Source organism: Haliotis rufescens, unplaced genomic scaffold, assembly GCF_023055435.1.
Source record: "Haliotis rufescens isolate VD_foot unplaced genomic scaffold, xgHalRufe1.0.p SCAF_1, whole genome shotgun sequence".
Lineage (NCBI taxonomy): Eukaryota > Metazoa > Mollusca > Gastropoda > Lepetellida > Haliotidae > Haliotis > Haliotis rufescens.
Window position 1 is genome coordinate 23,101,196 of NW_025963779.1, and position 19,363 is coordinate 23,120,558.

General features: G+C 40.2%; 1 protein-coding gene across 1 annotated transcript; it reads right to left on the reverse strand.

Annotated features, from left to right (window-relative positions):
• Positions 1 to 2,449: 2,449 nt before the first annotated feature.
• On the reverse strand, positions 2,450 to 18,166 carry LOC124131598 (cadherin-23-like). Its single transcript, XM_046494967.2, has 11 exons — positions 18,059 to 18,166; positions 16,460 to 16,721; positions 15,751 to 15,927; positions 11,569 to 11,709; positions 11,047 to 11,172; positions 10,269 to 10,451; positions 9,080 to 9,282; positions 7,975 to 8,843; positions 7,206 to 7,256; positions 5,306 to 5,391; positions 2,450 to 4,667 (listed from the first exon to the last, which is right to left on the reverse strand). The coding sequence occupies exons 1-11, from the start codon at positions 18,137 to 18,139 to the stop codon at positions 4,561 to 4,563; spliced, it is 2,286 nt and encodes a 761-aa protein (XP_046350923.1). The 5' UTR covers positions 18,140 to 18,166; the 3' UTR covers positions 2,450 to 4,560.
• Between the last annotated feature and the right edge of the window lie 1,197 nt (positions 18,167 to 19,363).

Sequence of the window (19,363 nt, forward strand, 5' to 3'; positions counted from 1 at the left end):
AACTAAAAACAAAATGTCTGAATACTAAACATGTCCTATATGGACATGGACGAATCCATCAATGCATATTTGAAACCAATGGTGATATACTCGATGAGGTTCATGATCTCATAAGGTACGTGGCCCGTGAAGATCCGGGGTAGAATAGGTCTTCAGCAACCCATGTTTGCCGTAAAAAGCGACCATGCTTGTCGTAAGAGGCGACTAACGGGATCGGGTGGTCAGGCTCGCTGACTTGGTTGATGCATGACATCGTATCCCAATTGCGTAGATTGATGCTCATGATGTCAATCACTGGATTGCCTGGTCCAGACTCGATTATTTACAGACCGCCGTCATATAGCTGGAATATTGCTGAGTCAACCAAGTCAGCTAGCCTGACCACCCGATCCCGTTAGTCGTCTCTCACGACAAGCATAGTCGCCTGTTTCGGCAAGCATGGGTTAACTTCTTTGATAGGCATTTAGAAGTTGGAGTACTAAGTAAGGATAAGAATTTATGGATGAACAACTTCTTTATTACAATTAAGAGCGACGTTTCGGTGTACTCCAGTATAACAATATCTACTCTTCTGTATAAACTTTGCCTCCTACTTGTATATATACTTGCCTACTACACTCTGTAAATCACTTGCTTGATAACGGTGTTAGAACCTACACCGAAACGTCGCTCTTAATTGTAATAAAGAAGTTGTTCATCCATAAATTCTTATCCTTACTAAGCATGGGTTGCTGAAGACCTATTCTACCCCGGATGTTCACGGGTCAAATGACGCTGTAGGTAGATACAGGTCCCAATGTCCTGGTTTCGTGTCTATACATGTATGGGATGTGAGTGAGTTGGTTTTATGCTGCTTTGAACATTATGTCAGTTATAACACGACGTGTCAGCTTGATGTATTACAATGCAGGTAATAATATACCAAGGGTCAAAATCAGGGCGAATCGTAAATACGAACCGGCGATCGTAGGATCCTGGAACGCGTTGACACGTATTTCTACACACACACAATATATATATATATATATACTCCTTTGAATACGCATATATATATACGCATATAAGAGTATATTGTGTTTGAATACGCATATATATATATATATATATATATATATATATATATATATATATATATATGCGTATTCAAAGGAGTACTGTTAATCGGCAAAACTGCAGGCAGCCAGATTACTTAACGCACAGTGGGTGCGACGTTCATATTTCACCACTGTTCTCTCAGACGCAGTTATTAACTGACGCAATGAACCAAGATACCCTCTAGCCTGCATAACAGTTGGTTCCAACCGACATGGATTGTTAGCTGTTGTCACGTCACGGGCATAAAGCAAACTATAAGATTATTAAGGTGTCCTATCACAACAACCAAGCAGGCCCTATTGAAAGACATACATTCCTAACTGGACTTGCACGCTTCAAATGCTTGATATAATTCATACCCATGTGAAACAGAAACATGCATGCATGAGTTTTGTACCCTCGCTTCGTCCTTCCGATAGGAGTCACTTGCAACTTCCAACATTTTCGACAGCCCTCACCAAGAACTGGTTACTCAAGACTCACCCATCATCTGATACTTGGGTAAAGTTTTAACTTATCCGAAACCACAGCCAAAACGAAAAGCAGGTTAACATAAGATCTTTGCAACAAAAATGTCTTTCCGTTGAATACTGATTCAAAAATATCTTTATCATCTATATCAAATGCTTCATAAAAAGCTGGTCGGGAAATATATTTATTTTTGGACATGAACATTCAGATACACGTTACCTTGGTTATATGGAAAATAATATTTGTAGTTGTGCTCAGACTGTATGCCGATCTGTCGTCATGGGCATATAACAGTGAGAACAGTGAGAAAGATAAGACGGTTAAATTGCATACGGCAAGTGAGGTACGTCTGTATAAAGTGTTACAAAATGTCAAGCAAATGGCATCGCTGTGTTACAAGTCAACATTACATCACACTGCCGTGATGGTCACTATTCATCATTTAAAATTAATTTCTAAATATAAGAACAAATACATAGAGAGAATAATGTTTATTATAGTGTCACATGTTCTATACACTTTATACTAAAACACGTACACAAACAATAAAATAAAACATTCGACCAGGTATGGCCTACGAGACACTAGACAAAAAAGCATACCTATAACGTCATGATCTGGATAACGTAAATTATGACAAATACTAACACAATGTTTAAAGTTAAGATTGGGTTGTGAACACGCACGCACGCACACACACACACACGCCAAATTAACTTACACAGTCACGCACGCAATCATACACAAGCACGTAGACACCCCCCCACACACCCACCCACCCCCACCTCCACTCACACACAAACAAACGCACGCACGCACGCACGCACGCACACACATACACACACACCATAAGTACATTATAACCCCCCCCCCCCCCCCCCCCCCCCCCCACACACACACACACATACCCACACCCAACACAGAGGTGCATTTATCCTCACCGACACTCAACGTAAACATTACAAGTATAATATTAAATATTAATCACAAGCAGAAATACTACTATTCGCGAGCATAATACCATACATGAAGAAAAGCGCACACAGAATTAAATGAGTGTCAAGCGCCTTTGGAACAGTTGATGAATTAACCTACAAAGAGTATAACACCCGTGTTCACATCTGAGTAATGTAATTACTTTCTCGGTTGAAGATAAGTTTAAGAAATCTGGCATACATTCACACATAGCGTTCATTACATCATAACGTAAATCATCATACATGTTACAATCAATTAAAAAGTTGACCTCAGTCAATATATGTACACAATGTGTAAAATGTAATAAATATCATGCTTCCCGTTGTATATAGGTAATAATGCCAACAGAATAACATTTTATCAATTGACCTTTGGTTTCAACGATTAAATTCTTTTGATGCGACGTATTGAGAAATCACATTGAAAGAATATAGAACTTGTCAAACTTCTAAAATGCCACATAGAGATATATAATCGACTGAGTGAATGTTGATGTCAACACTAATTGGGATAAAGCACTAGATGAGGGAGTAAGAGTTGGTGTCAACACTAATTGGGATAAAGCACTAGATGAGGGAGTAAGAGTTGGTGTCAACACTAATTGGGATAAAGCACTAGATGAGGGAGTAAGAGTTGGTGTCAACACCAAGCGTGATTTATCAGTAATCAGTAAACGCGCTATGGTGTCACTGGATTGTCTGGTCCATCATTGGATTGTCAGGTTAGAACTTGCTTGTTTTCAGGCCGCTGTCGTATGGCAGGAGTCAGGCAAGAAAAACACTTACTTTTTGTGCAAATTGTTGTCTGTGGCGTGTGCTACTGGTAGGTCATAAGATGCTAACCCTTTCCTCAAACACCCGGTGTCATCACTGATTTTTAGGGATCCATTCATATAATTGTATTATTGTCACCCCTATTTTGTAGTATGACTGGTTATTTACTGGCGTGGACGTTATATATTTTATTCTGTGCGACTAGTCTACTGCCTCGTATGAAGACGCAATTGAAACATTACTCCTAAAACTATAGTTTAATCGTGTTACCTCAAACTGTATACACACCAGTGTATGTATATTCGTCACTTTGCTAGCATCGTTTAGCTGTTGTCTCGTGCATATCATATATTGATTTCTAACTACTACTGATCGATGAACACTTAAACCTGTGTATTAGATGTAAACAACCACATATCGCGTGGTCATTTAGTAGCTTCCGGTTACATTAGAGACTGCAGCTTTTGTAAACGTACAAGAAATTCTTGGAATGGTGAACGTAACTTTGATAATCTAGACAGTGAATGAGTGAGTGTGGTTTAACGCTTCTACAAGAATTATTTCAGTATTATCATGGTGGGCTATACAAAGAAAGGTTTCACACACAATACCAATCGTTACGAATAGAAACGGATCTTTTGCATGAAAACGAACGTTTTAACAACTATGCATCACTAACGCCTCTGTAATGCTTTAGGGGCGGTCGGGTAGCCTAGTGGTTAAAGCGTTCGCTCGTCACGCCGAAGACCCGGGTTCGATTCCCGACATGGGTACAATGTGTGAAGCCCATTTCTGGTGTCCCCCGCCGTGATATTGCTGGAATCTTGCTAAAGCGGCGTAAAACCATACTCACTCACTCACTCACTCACTCACTCACTGTAATGCTTTAATCTCACTGAAGCTATAATAATTGCAATTCGTGTTTAGATAGGAAGATGTAGATAGATATATTATTTAATGCTATATATAATGATATATAAATCAAAGTGAATTATTAAGATATAAATATATTTAAATTATTAAATAATAAGTACCATCGCTGTAGAAGAGGTTTACAGCCTATAATATTGTTGATTGGTTTCTACCTGAGACCAGTATGACGCAGACGAATAAATACCCATCGAAAAAAACATAAAAGTCACTAAAGAATATAACAATAGTATCATAATAACCTTAATAATAACAGTGAAAATTGATACGTAGCAATATATACATATTAAAGAGATATGATCTAATTCTGGAGCTAATATGGTCGATTTGACGGGAGCGCCCTCTGGTTGCCTCGTGGAGAGAAGCCGCCAATGCGTACGGACTTGATGGAGCGGGGTCGGTTGTCGATGTAGCCGTCATCTGAAACATCATCCGGCTATCACCATGACATAATGCTAACACATGAATGTACACGGATCCTTGCGATGCCGGGCTAGAATGTGGATATGGCAGATCGGAAACCACGAACAGTTGTACAGTAAACTACGGTTATAACAAACTCAAAGGGATCACTAATTTTAGTTCGTAATAACCGTAGTTCGTTACAAGCATATATGCATCATATATACAGCAAATGGTCGGGACAAAAAAATAGCTCGCTATATGCGTCAGTTCAATTATTAACTAATACACATCTTTAAAATTTGATTTAGATGTGTCATAGCTTGCCGCTATTTGAGTAAAGTTTGTTGTCGGCAATATTCCAGCTTTTTGACAGTGGCCTGTAAATAATCGATTTTGGACCAGACAATTTAGTGATTGATGTTGCGGGCAACGACCCACCCCGTCAGTGGACGAGAACGCGGAGTTAACTTAGTCACCTTACTACCCGATCCATTTGGTTGCCTGTTTCGACCAGCATATAGGTTGCGGGGGGACTATTCTATTCTAACCCTGGTAGTCATTTAGCTTTGGAGTGTACGGGGATTTGGATCTTAAATGATGAAGACTTATAGAAAACGATAAAACTTAGAGAGTGAAGGAAACGTTATACGTACTGTTATGCCAGAAGTCATCCTTGTAGTCGCCCGAGGCCTGGTAGGTGTTGTTGCGGAACCCGTCATTAGGGGGTGGAGTCCGCAGTCTGCGGGAAGCGCAATGACGATGAATTAATTACATGTCTAACAGCGGTTATATCCCATTAGTTAGACGTCCCATTAGTTAGACGTCCCAATTGTTAGACAATTTTACCTAGGCAAAGAGGGATTATACCTACAGGTGTAATGGATCAGTCCTTATTAGATTAAATTACTGAGTAGGGATAGGGGACTCACAGTTTAGGGAGTATATATGTTACAATTTCCTTTAATTAATCTAAAATACCTTACTCTCAGCACAGGTTCAATAGGCATGAGATTAACTATGTAAACAATGGAGTAGCTTAATTGTCTTACTGTATGATCAGTTGAAGGAGTTGAGTTGAGATTATCTACTCATCAAACAAATAAAAATGATCTTGGGGTACGTATCATTATCAGTATCGATGATGGCTGGTTTAAGGAAAGTAGAGTACATCACCTCTCGGCGTGGAAGTAAGCAGTTGATATCAGATGGATATCTTTACAACAGAAACCGTGAGAGGCAAACCTGCACACATTGGAGATGTGTCGTCAAGAGAATCTACAGAGAGACAGAGAACCGCCTGGTACGCCTCAAAGATCAGCTGCAGCAGGGTGACAAGTCTGCTATTGAGTATTTAGATGCTTGTGGACACTTGCTTCGTTTGGGATAAGGGCGGAATCCCGACATGGGTTCATTGTCTGAAGCCAATTTCTGGTGTCCCCCGCCGTGATATTGCTGGAATATTGCTAAAAGCGGCGTAAAACCATATCACTCACTCACTCGTTTGGGATAAAACTGTAAAAGTTATTAAATGTAACGTTTACATTATCAAAAACTGTCACAAAGTGTTGTTAAAAACTGTATAAAATTTATTAAATGTAAAGTGTCATTAAATGTGAAGTATAATATTAAACTATCTATTTAAAGCTGCTTTGCTTTGTTTGTCAGATCTTATCTGGACTATTCCATTTTAAAGTCTGAGGTAACAAGCATAAGGATTAGTGTGCACTCAACCGTTTAAAGTGTTGTTATAAGCTGTCTAACTATTGGGACGTCTAACTAATGGGAGGACACCCTAACAGCATGGAAGGAGATATTTTTGATTGACTGGTGATGCTAATGTTTGTGTATTGTATACATATTCAGCCTAAGTCAATGGCATATCTATATTTGCTGTGTTCAAATGACAACGGCATTGCTTTTGTAAAGTTTTATGAAAGTAACATTGATCGATGTCAGTATGTACATGTATTCGTAATTCGTGTTTCTATAAATAATTATATGCAACCATCATAATGCTTTGAATACTTCCTTAGTATACGTTTTACATGAAGGTAAAACTGTTCAAGTCAAGAACAACATCATAGGCGTTGTTTAACGCCCAACCCAGATGTATTAAAGATTTATGACGATGGTCTCTAAATAATTGAGTTTGGACCAGGAAATATACACAGTCATTAATATCATGAGCATCGATCTACGCAATTGGGATACGATGACATGCATCAAACAAGTAATCGTGATATGCCACCCGATCCCGTTAGTCGCCTCTTACCACAAGCATGGGTTTTTGAAGACCAATTCTAACCCGGGGTCTCTAACATAATGACCCTAAAGCGATGACTCCAGGTGTTCAGTCATGTTGATATCTTGGTTTACGAACAGGTAGCTTCACCACGAGCATCCTCAAAGAATGTTACATTCAGAGCTCGGAAATATCTCCGTCATGGTTTGATCCGCGCTCAAAAAGGGGTCTGGTATTTATTATCATTTCGTGTGCGTGTTACCATTAACAAATAACAGACAGTTGATCAATACAGTAGTCACCCTACTTACTGGCCGTAGTCTGGACCCTCGGGCCTGGGCCGGACCTGATTTGGTTGATCCCTGTTGGAAAATAAACCAAAGTAATTTATTTACATCCAAATCGCGTAAGAGCCACTAATTTTGACTTTCTTTAAACCTTTTTAACATGGCAGACTATCAAAATTGCTTAATTGACAGCAAATAAAACAAACACAAAGAGAGTTTGAGATGCATGCCAGAATATTGATATTTCATGGTAACAGAAATCAGTGTGATATATTATATCTAATAATTTATTTTAGCCAGAATGAAGAACTTATAATTGTCTGTAATATTGAAGAAAAATGTGTCGTGATTGTCAAGACCACGTCAGCAATGATTAGCTGTGAAAAGAATAATCCCTGTGTACATCGTATTCATTTCTTTTTAACTACTTCGTGATGCCAAATGTAAATATAGTAATGTACTTGGTATTTAAAATATCCATCCTCGATTATCCAGTTTATTATATGGACCTTCTATTACGATAAATACCCTGGGATCTCTCGCTGCCAAAATTTCTATGTGAGACCGAATTGACGCTAATAATGAACGCCCAATCAAATTACTATCACTCACGAACGAAAGTTATGTTGGAGATAGGAGGTATTGAGTAAGGGAATCACTTCCGACGTCAAGCTATGGCGGCGAATTGGTCCAGTGTATTTGTTGTAATAGAACGAGATTATATATAATTATATAATTAATTTGATAAGCACGGATAGTTAAAGATCAAAGACGATAAATTATTTTAACTCACTGCGGTCCGCCACAACAGTTTCCACACATGCCCCCGTCTTGTCCACCTCCGCATATCGCACCTGATCCGTTGGGTCCCGTGGGACCACAGCATGTGCCGTACTTACAGAACCTATACAAGAAATAGCCTAGCACCAGCAGCAGCAGAAGGACCAGCAGTGCGATCAGAATACCCAACACTGCCGCACCGGCTGGAGTCGAAAATGCGTCAGAAGCAGAAATTACAGCAGCTGTCGTGGTTGTTGTGGTTGTGGTTGTCGTGGTCGTTGTAGTGGTGGTTGTAGCAGGAGTTGTGGTGGTGGTGACGAAGCTCACATAGTATGTTGTCGTTGCAGTACGGGCTGGACTTCCTCCATCGAACGCTATAATTTCCAGTCGACAATCAGAGCAGTCTTTAGTAGCCGGGAAGCGGTTCAGGTATGTTATCCGGCCGTCATTAGTGAATATGACGTTGCTTCCCAAATTGATGCTACTTTGGAGGCGTAAAGTGACGTCATTGTTGGGCGAGGTTAAGTCGGCGTCGGTAGCGGTAATCGTAGCCAGCGTTGTGGGTGGCGTCAACACGTTCTGAGTGATCACGACTGACGTAGCGCTGCCCCCGAAGTCTGGTGTTTGGGTGTTCTGGTCTACAATCGTCACCTGGATGAGAGAAGAACCTGTTGCCCCTTTGTCGTCCGCTACCTCTATTGTCAACGTCACTGAAGACGGGAAGGCGCCACCATCGACGACGTAGTTGTTACTGATTCTAAGGTTGTCGTTCTCCAGGGAAAATAAGTTGCTGTTGTTTGCGGAATTGAGTGATGGGGACAGAACGATGTCCCCTTCTGGATCTCTAATGGTCAGACCGAGCGCACACGTGGAGCCAAATTGCTGTAAGGATCAACAAGCTTTTAATATATTAATATGTTAAACTGATCTAACACTTATTACTTCTGTAGACACACTTGCTGAAAACACATCACATATGGAAAGAAATTTGTCGCTTATATCATTTAGAAAATCAAATTATGAATCCATATCTCCATAGATCGTGGCACAAGGGAGGTTCACATCATATTCTTTTCGTCAACATAATTCATGTTGTCAATGAACTGACATGTACTTACATTGCCTTCAAACAACGTGCAGGAATGAACAGGTCTGCTGAAGAACGGCGGTTCGTTTACATTGGCGACAGTGAGGGAGACGAAGGCGTTGACGGAGGGGAGAAAGCCGTCAAAGAGGGAGAAGGAGAGATTTAGACTACTGACAGACTCGGCGTCCAGGAGAGTTGCACCGTTAGCAACTGTGTTTAACCGGACTTGATTGGCTGTAAAATCCAAAATCCAAATTTGTATAATGTGTGATGCGGTTGCAGTGGGGGCCCAGATGACCCACTCGTCTGAGGCGCCATATTGTGTTGTACAGAGTGTCCCCAGGAGTGTCTGGATCCTATAATTATTGGTTCAAATCCGACATTCGCTTGATTGGGTCCTATTTTTGCCAGCCCTATACTGTCAAGCTGATGAATTATTATGAAGAGGCACTTATACAGGATGCAGTAAAATATACAAATGAGATAAATTGTTTTTCGATATGTCATAGGTTTCTGGCGTGCCCAAGGGACGCAACTCTGCACAGCGAATCGCGGCGCCTTAGACGACTGGGCCACCCGTGCCCCCTCGTCGGGAAGAAGAATTATGATATCGTCTATCATGACTGTGGCAAATCATTTCCACAATATATATGTCACTTTGCGAACTGAAACAAAACTAAACTACCGGGCAAAAGAAAGTATACACATGATTATTCACACTTCATTACTAGGTACAGTGAAATTACGCCCCCCAAGTTCCTTGAGACGCCACGTGCGCATCACTGGCCCACTGAGATACCATGCCGCAGTTTAACATGAATACCCCACTCAGACACAGTATACGGACTCCGAGCCGTCCAGTCCTTGTTTTATTTAGCCCCTTAACATGCGCCAGACAGGATAACAACAAGAACCATCTTATAACGTCTTTTGGTATGAAGCGAGCGGGGATCGAACCCCGGACCTTCCGCTCTCACGGAGACGGTCACACCTGTTGCGAGACACTCATTGATATGGTACATGTAATACCGCCTGTGATACCCCTATCAAGTACATCACCATCGAATAACGATTTCTTGTCTGTTTCATATTTACCACCATCAAACATGGGTGTTTACGTCTTTTGCCCATGAACTCAAACACAAAACTTAAAATTAGCAGAACACTTGTTGGCTAACCTTAAATATCGATTCTCTACATCCAACACAAGCAAGACTTACTTCCGGCGTTATATATGAACTTGGATGCCTCGGAAACAGGATTGACACTGAAGACAGGTGCTATTGTCTGGAAGATGTCAGGGTCAGATATGGTCAGCGTAGTTATCAGTGTCCCGGCCGGTGAGTCTTCATTCAGGGTGACGTTGAGAGGGAGGTTAAGTACTGCGGGACGACTGTTCATGTCTGGAACAGTGTAAAAGTAAACAGTAAACATTGTTATCCATATCCATATATGTTCGTTATAAGCGTGTTCGTTATAAACGTAGTTTACTATAGTCCAAGATCAATGAATGAAGAGCAATTTATACGATGATCATAGGACATGGTTTTACAGTAAACTACGTTTATAGCGAACACGCTTATAACGAACAGTCGGATATAACGAACTGTTTCTTGGTGCCGTCCATCTTCTTATAGATGTTGTACATATGCTTATAACGAACTACGCTTATAACGAATTAAAATTATTGGTCCCTTTGAGTTCGTTATAACCGTAGTTTACTGTACGCAATCTGCAGCATAGTTTGCGTTACAAACAAGGAGTCGGGAGCCTGATGGTGTTTCTGCCACTGGTCGGGAAGATGAGGCGATTCGTCACACCGTACAGCCCTTCAGCTAACTACATATGTTTATCTACTGTATAGGGCCTAGCGGGGTTGGGCGGTTCTTATTCACGAGCCGACAGTTATTCGTATGTCCTCCCACACATTCGAAGTTTGTATTTATTTTAAACATACGCACCTCCATAAAGAGTGTGTATATGAATGAATATACTTACTGATGAAGTTGACAGTGATGGTGAGGGGGCCGACGACGTGGTTACCGTCGCTGACGTTGACTCTAAGCGTCACTGGCGTGACGGTTGCCGTTCTGAGGTCCCTGGCTGCCGATATTACTCCATCCTCTACAGACGATGATTGAAGTGCGTGAGATGGGTTAGATACCCCGGCCACATCACATGGGGGTCACCAAGAATGGGGAACCGAACCCGGGTCTTTGGCGTGACGTGGAAACGCTTTAACCACTAAACTACCACTCAATCTCGATATATGAGAAGCATACAGGAAAAATGGATGTGTTTTCGCCGTGAAATATGTCAATCTATTTGCAAAATGATCATGTATTGAATGCAGTTCATGTGTTTGGGCCTATGGCCTTTCATACAACAAAGATTTGAAGTTTAAATACACCAATTGATCTAAAGAGTATAATATTATATATAAAATCCTACTTGCTTAGTGTTCAAGTGTCAGTTGAAGCCGTAGGTCGAAATTGGGAACATGAAAAAGCTTGTACTTACGCTGACTGATCTGGAAGTAGTCAACTGTGGATGGGTCGACGGTCAACACATATGAAATGGGATCTGTCTCGTTGTCGGTCACTTGAACATCGAACACAAGACTCCCCACAGGCCCGTTCCTGGCGTCTAGGGTCACCGTCACTAGAAACGTAGGTCAGTGTATACTAACATATCTAACACACATAGAAAGGATGTTGGTCAGTGGTCATTTATTTTGTCACAGCGGAAAATATACAAAGACTTACAGATGGAATCGGGTTTTTTTGCTTGTTATAACGCCGCACCCAGCAATATTCAAGCTATACGACGCCGGTTTGTAAATAATTGAGTCTGGACCAGACGATCTAGTGATAACATCAGTATCATCGATTTACGCAGTTTGGATATGACGACATCTTTGTGTCACATCAATCAAGTCAGCGAGCCCATCCGACCATGTTCGCCTCTTACGACAAGCATGGGTAGCTGTATATCAAATAAACGATTAACCACATATGTATGTAGTTATGGTACCACGAGGTTACGTGGGGGCACGGGTGGCCCAGTCGTCTATGGCGCTGCGATTGGTTGTGCAGAGTTGCGTCCATTGTGCACGCCAGAAACCTATGATTGTGGGTTCGAATCCCGGTTCGCCCCGATTATATTTCTAGGTTTGTTAGCACCATACCCGTGCTCGTGGGTTCCATCAAAGTGGTAAACGTCTGAGACCTGCATCACTTCGGGCTTTCCTCCCACATTAAGCTGACACGCCGCGATATAACTGGAATACTGTCAAAAGCGGCGTTAACCCAAACTCCAAACCAGTAACTAAACGTCGTACATAAACAATCCGATTACTTATAACATGGTAGATAAAAAAGGAGACACTTTCCTTTTGTCAATAAAACGGTTTGTTATTTCATAATAGTCGAGTATCTAAACGGTTATTGAAACATCGTAGACGAGTTTCGAAGCCGGTGACATGTGAGCCGATTGATGAGTAACCAAAGGTGGTATATAAGAATCTACATGCGTTATTAAAACGGTAGGATAGTTCATGCTAATTCTGACGTGGTCGATAAGTCATTGTTTTAGGATAAAGACATTAGAATTGTTTATTATGCCGTGGTAGATGAGTAACTTCATGGTTTTGGGATAAAGACATTAGAATTGTTTATTATGACGTGGTCGATGGAACATCATGGCTTTAGGATAAAGACGTTAGAATTGTTTATTATGACGTGGTAGATGAGTAACTTCATGGTTTTAGGATAAAGACGTTAGAATTGTTTATTATGACGTAGTCGATGAGTAACATCATTGTTTTAGGATAAAGACGTCATCAGAATTGTTTATTATGACGTGGTCGATGAGTAACATCATGGTTTTAGGATAAAGACGTTAGAATTGTATATTATGACGTGGTCGATGAGTAACATCGTGGTTTTATGTTAAAGACGTAATCAGAATTGTTTATTATGACGTGGTCGATGAGTAACAGCATGGTTTTAGGATAAAGGCGTTATCAGAATTGTTTATTATGACGTGGTCGATGAGTTACATCATGGTTTTAGGATAAAGACGTTAGAATTGTTTATTATGACGTGGTCGATGAGTAACAGCATGGTTTTAGGATAAAGACGTTAGAATTGTATATTATGACGTGGTCGATGAGTAACATCAAGGTTTTAGGATAAAGACGTCATCAGAATTGTTTTTTATGACGTTGTCGATGAGTAACATAATGGTTTTAGGATAAAGACGTCATCAGAATTGTTTATTATGACGTGGTCGATGAGTAACATCATGGTTTTAGGATAAAGACGTTAGAATTGTATATTATGACGTGGTCGATGAGTAACATCGTGGTTTTATGTTAAAGACGTAATCAGAATTGTTTATTATGACGTGGTCGATGAGTAACAGCATGGTTTTAGGATAAAGGCGTTATCAGAATTGTTTATTATGACGTGGTCGATGAGTTACATCATGGTTTTAGGATAAAGACGTTAGAATTGTTTGTTATGACGTTGTCGATGAGTAACAGCATGGTTTTAGGATAAAGACGTTAGAATTGTATATTATGACGTGGTCGATGAGTAACATCAAGGTTTTAGGATAAAGACGTCATCAGAATTGTTTTTTATGACGTGGTAGATGAGTAACATAATGGTTTTAGGATAAAGACGTCATCAGAATTGTTTATTATGACGTGGTCGATGAGTTACATCATGGTTTTAGGATAAAGACGTTAGAATTGTTTATTATGACGTTGTCGATGAGTAACAGCATGGTTTTAGGATAAAGACGTTAGAATTGTATATTATGACGTGGTCGATGAGTAACATCAAGGTTTATGGATAAAGACGTCATCAGAATTGTTTTTTATGACGTGGTAGATGAGTAACATAATGGTTTTAGGATAAAGACGTCATCAGAATTGTTTATTATGACATGGTTGATTAGTAACATCATGATTTTAGGATAAAGACGTTAGAATTGTATATTATGACGTTGTCGATGAGTAACATCGTGGTTTTAGGATAAAGACGTTATCAGAATTGTTTATTATGACGTGGTCGATGAGTAACAGCATGGTTTTAGGAGAAAGGCGTTATCAGAATTGTTTATTATGGCGTGGTCGATGAGTAACATCATGGTTTTAGGACAAAGACGTTAGAATTGTTTATTATGACGTTGTCGGTTAGTAACATCATGGTTTTAGGATAAAGACGTTAGAATTGTTTATCATAACGCTGATCGATGAGTAACATCATGGTTTTAGGACAAAGACGTTAGAATTGTTTATTATGACGTTGTCGGTTAGTAACATCATGGTTTTAGGATAAAGACGTTAGAATTGTTTATCATAACGCTGATCGATGAGTAACATCGTGGTTTTAGGATAAAGACGTTAGAATTGTTTATCATAACGTGGTCGATGAGTAAGATCATTGTTTTAGGGTAAAGACGTCATCAGAATTGTTTATTATGATGTGGTCGATGAGTAACATCATGCTTTTAGGATAAAGACGTCATCAGAACTGTTTATTATGACGTGGTCGATTAGTAACATCATTGTTTTAGGATAATGACGTCATCAGAACTGTTTATTATGATGTGGTAGATGAGTAACATCATGCTTTTAGGATAAAGACGTCATCGGAATTGTTTATTATGACGCGGTCGATTAGTACCATCGTGGTTTTAGGATAAAGACGTCATCGGAGTTGTTTATTATGACAGGGTCGATGAGTAACTACCTGGCTACGTTTGACGTTGTAGACGAGTAATTACACAGTTACAAATAACATGATAGACGTGTTATTAAAACGATCCCTTGTGATGGGAAACATGAGCAAATGGTAAGCAGCAATATGGTAGATGATGATTATTATTACGGTTACTTGTGCCGAAATGCATGTGTGATTGAACGGTTACATCCTGGTGGTTGAATATATATAATCGGTTATTTATGGAATGCTAGACGCGTTATTAAAGATAAATAGACGAAAGTGGTAGATGGAATTCGGAGCTGCTAGACATCGCATGTATGTGGTGTATAAGTGGTAGATTGCTTCCGATCGGTAGGAGATGAGTTAGGAGGTGAGGTGGGTGAGGTGAAATTGGGTTTAACGTCGCGTACAAGATTATTGCACTTATATAGCGACGTGCATGCACGTGTATGTGTGTGTGTGAGGCTGTTCTAGTCCGGACTGATGCCGATTTAAAGTGCTAGCTCACTGAGATACCATGCAGCAGTTTAACATGAATACCCCACTCAGACACAGTATACTGACTCCGAGCCGACCAGTCCTTGTCGACTTGTACTTGTTTTAGTTCCTTAATGCCGAGCGCCAGACAGGGGAACAACAAGTACCATCTTATAACGTCTTTTGGTATGACGCGGCCGAGGATCGAACACCGGACCTTCCGCTCTCCGGGTGGGCGGTCTACCACCAGACCACGGAGGCGGTCTAGATGAGTTAGGAATGCTGTATCATGTATCATGTATCATGTAGGTAGATACTGTTGAGACAGTGAATTGGTAACTGAAATTGGTGGAGCAGATGCGAAGAATACATATTTAACTATTTAGCAATGATTCAGCCATATAACGAACAAGCGACCCAGCTGTCTTATCGTGAACGGCTGCAAATGTTATAACGAGCAGAAACGACTAAATATATCTGTAGCAGCTACCTCCTGGAAGGCCGGCCACGATGGGAGCCTGGTTGGGGATGATGTCAACCTCCAGTATCTGAGACGCACTCGTAGTGATGGCGTCATTGGCGACACATTGGACCTCGATTCTGTAGGTTCTGATGAGGCTGTAGTCCAGGTTCTGTCCTTGGTTGGGGACGTACACGACGAAGAAATCTGTCAGAGGTAATATATTCAAAGTCAACTGTAAATCAATTATCACCCTAGAGTTTACTGTTACACGTGCATATTGAGTATATTTGCCCCGTATCCTGGCGAGAAAAACCTATTTCGTTTCCAAGCTTAACTCTCAGTATTACTAATTACTTGAGTTAACATTCGACTTCGTCTATTTAAAAGACTACCCGTGAAGATACGGGGTAGAGTGCGGCGTTAAACAACAAATAACCAAACAAATAAACAAACTAGGCGTTAAACAACAAATAAACAAGCAACTAAACAAACTACTTAGAAGTCTGTGGTGGGATTGGCATTTTGCTCGATGTGGCGCGGATTAACGTTACATAGCATGTTCATTTAATACTACATTCTTGATCCTTGATAAGAACATTTCAAACTGAAGAGTCTTCCGCAATTTTAGCTCACTGTTACTATGTACTTCCGTCGCAGCCGTTGGGCGGTGTCTGTCACGATGTACAGTTGCAATTTAAGGTGCCAGACGAATAGCTTGTTCCGAAGGTCAACTTACTGTTAACATTGTTCAGAAAATTATTACTTATTCTGAACACATCAAAAGGTCCACCGTTGAAGAAGTTATTGTTGTTGTTGACACCGTTGAAGAATACGGTGCCGTCGTTGGTGATGTCGACCAGGTTACACGTGCCACATGTGTTGGAGGGTGTGTTGAATATATCTGTACAATTGATCAATGCCAGTGTGGTCTGTGCAACATTATCTTCGTGGAGGTTGACAACTTGGAACGGCGCAATCATAGGCATAGGCATGGCCGCCTGAAAAGAGTTGTGATTTCATCATAACATATAAAGAGTGACTAAGTGAGATGTGTTTAACGCCGCTTTGAACAGAATTCATGTTCTGTCACGGCGAAACTGACTAGTATTGGTATGGTGCTGACAAACCTCTTTCGAACCGGGATTTGGACCCACGATCATAGATTCAAGATTATTGCACTTAAATAGCACCGTGAGTGCGTGCGTGCGTGCGTGCGTGCGTGTGTATGTGTGTGTGTGTGTGTGTGCTTGTACTAGTCCGGACTAATGCCGATTTATAGTGCTAGCCCACCGAGATACCATGCCGCAGTTTAACATGAATACCCCACCCAGACACAGGTTACTGACTCCGAGCCGACCAGTCCTTTTAACCCCTTAATGCCGAGCGCCAGACAGGGTAACAACAAGTACCATCTTTTAACGTGTTTTGGTATGACGCGGCCGGGGATCGAACCCCGGACCTTCCGCTCTACCACTAGACCACGGAGGCGGCCCGTGCCCCCACGACATAAAGAATGACAATGTATCAGATCAATTTATATATTCGTCAGATTATTAAACATTTCCATAAATGATAAACAATTATTTCAAACCATAGTTAGACAAATGTGCTAACTTCATCAGTATTCCAAGACTTGGGGTATCATTTTGGCTTGTCACGCGGAAGACTTTGGTTCAAATTCCGACCTAGATACAGTGTGTGGTGCCAATCTCTCGAGTGTTCCCCAACAGTTATATGGAATTGTTTTCAAAGCTGCGGAAAGCCTTCCCACTCTGCTTAGTTTAAGACATGTCATAGTACGTCAACTTCCTGTCAGACATATTGTTAACATCAGCAAAAGGCTGCATATGTTTCAGCAACTGAAACAACAGAATCTCATGACTAATGGCACACTGGCCACAACGGTTAATTATTTTTAAGCTATGACATGAACAATAACAATAGTATTTCCATGGCTATAAGTCTTACAAATAGTACGTACACACAAAACTGTTTCCAAGGTAATTGAGGAACTAAACCCAAAAGGATCAGATCTAGATTTAGAGCAAATTCCATGTTAAAAAAGTGTCCCATTCTACCATCACGGACACGACTGACCTTTGGAGTCAGCTGGCTGTGACGACACATTGTGTTAAATATTACGACTAAACACATTCAAAACGATATAATAATTATTCAAATCAACACGATATAATGGACCAAAATAGTTTTAGTATTTTTACTTCTTCTTTTATCAATATAGATATCCATCTGTTTTTAAGACCTTATGGATTATTACTGTTATACTGATTGCCGTGCACTAATGTTTTGCACTAATTCATCTCAAGGTACTTACTATATTATTAAAGCTTACGATGGACAGCAGGGACCCCAGTAGGATAAACAGTCCTCGGACGTTTAACCACGTTGAAGCCATGTTGGCCGTTGACTCTCGACTGCCTCACTCGGGTAGATATTGAATGTATATGTCGACCTACTGTGTATAACAAAACCCTCCTTTGTTGCTTTCTATGTGTTCTATTATTGGCCATTTAAGTCTGGATAGATGATCAGCGGGGGATTTCGATTCATTGCAAGCTTCAACTGAATGATCTGTTTACAGGCCGAGAAGCCCCACAAAAGACCTTTTCACTATCAGAATTCAGTTCGTGCCCAATACGTTTGCTTGCATTGATTCAACACATCAGGCTGTAGGATCAGGACATATATACGCCCTTGGGGTATATCAAATTGCAAAATGGTAAAACCAGATATTTATATATTATATTATATTTATATTTCATAAACAAATACCAAGTGATTGAATTAGCTTTAACGACACCTTGAACTGATATTCGGCATATTTGTAACATTTTAACATATTTTTTCATTCCTGGCAAAAGATATAAAAAACATGGTGGTTCCATGTTAACCGGTACCATGATAATTAACATAACTCTATACAGTAAAGTACGTTTATAACGAACACGCTTATAACGAACTGACCGATATAACGAACTTATGTTTTAGTCCCGACCATTTGTTGTATAAATGCTGTATATATGCCTATAATGAACTACGGTTATTACGAACTAAAATTAGTGGTCCCTTTGAGTTCGTTATAACCGTAGTTTACTGTAATTGTGTTCCTCATAATAAAGAACATCCATAAATCCTCTTCCTTATATATAATTGAAAGAAGTATACTATTTTACTTTACTAAAACTATAATAATTACCTTTTTAATAATTAAGTTTACAATCATAATTAACTATAATTTCATACCTTAATGCTTACTTTATTTCAATTTCGCTTTAATATTCCTTTTACTTTATGTCTAAACCTATTATTTCCTCATTTGTTCCGTGATTATTCAACATGAGACGTGAACGTCCGCTGAGTGTTCTGATATGTATGGTAATGCCAAACAGTCAGGTTCATTGTGTGATCGGACTAAACATGCATTATATAACGCGGACAAACCATCCCAATGCAGCCCACTGTCAATACATTTAAGTCGAATATCCTACTGAGACGTTTACGGTAAAACCTATACTATCATATGTGGTTAATGGCCAGTGAATCCTACGATCTCTTTAAAATATTCACGCTTTTGTGTGACCAGCTCACGCTTCAGTGGCCAATGCGTACAGACAGTTTA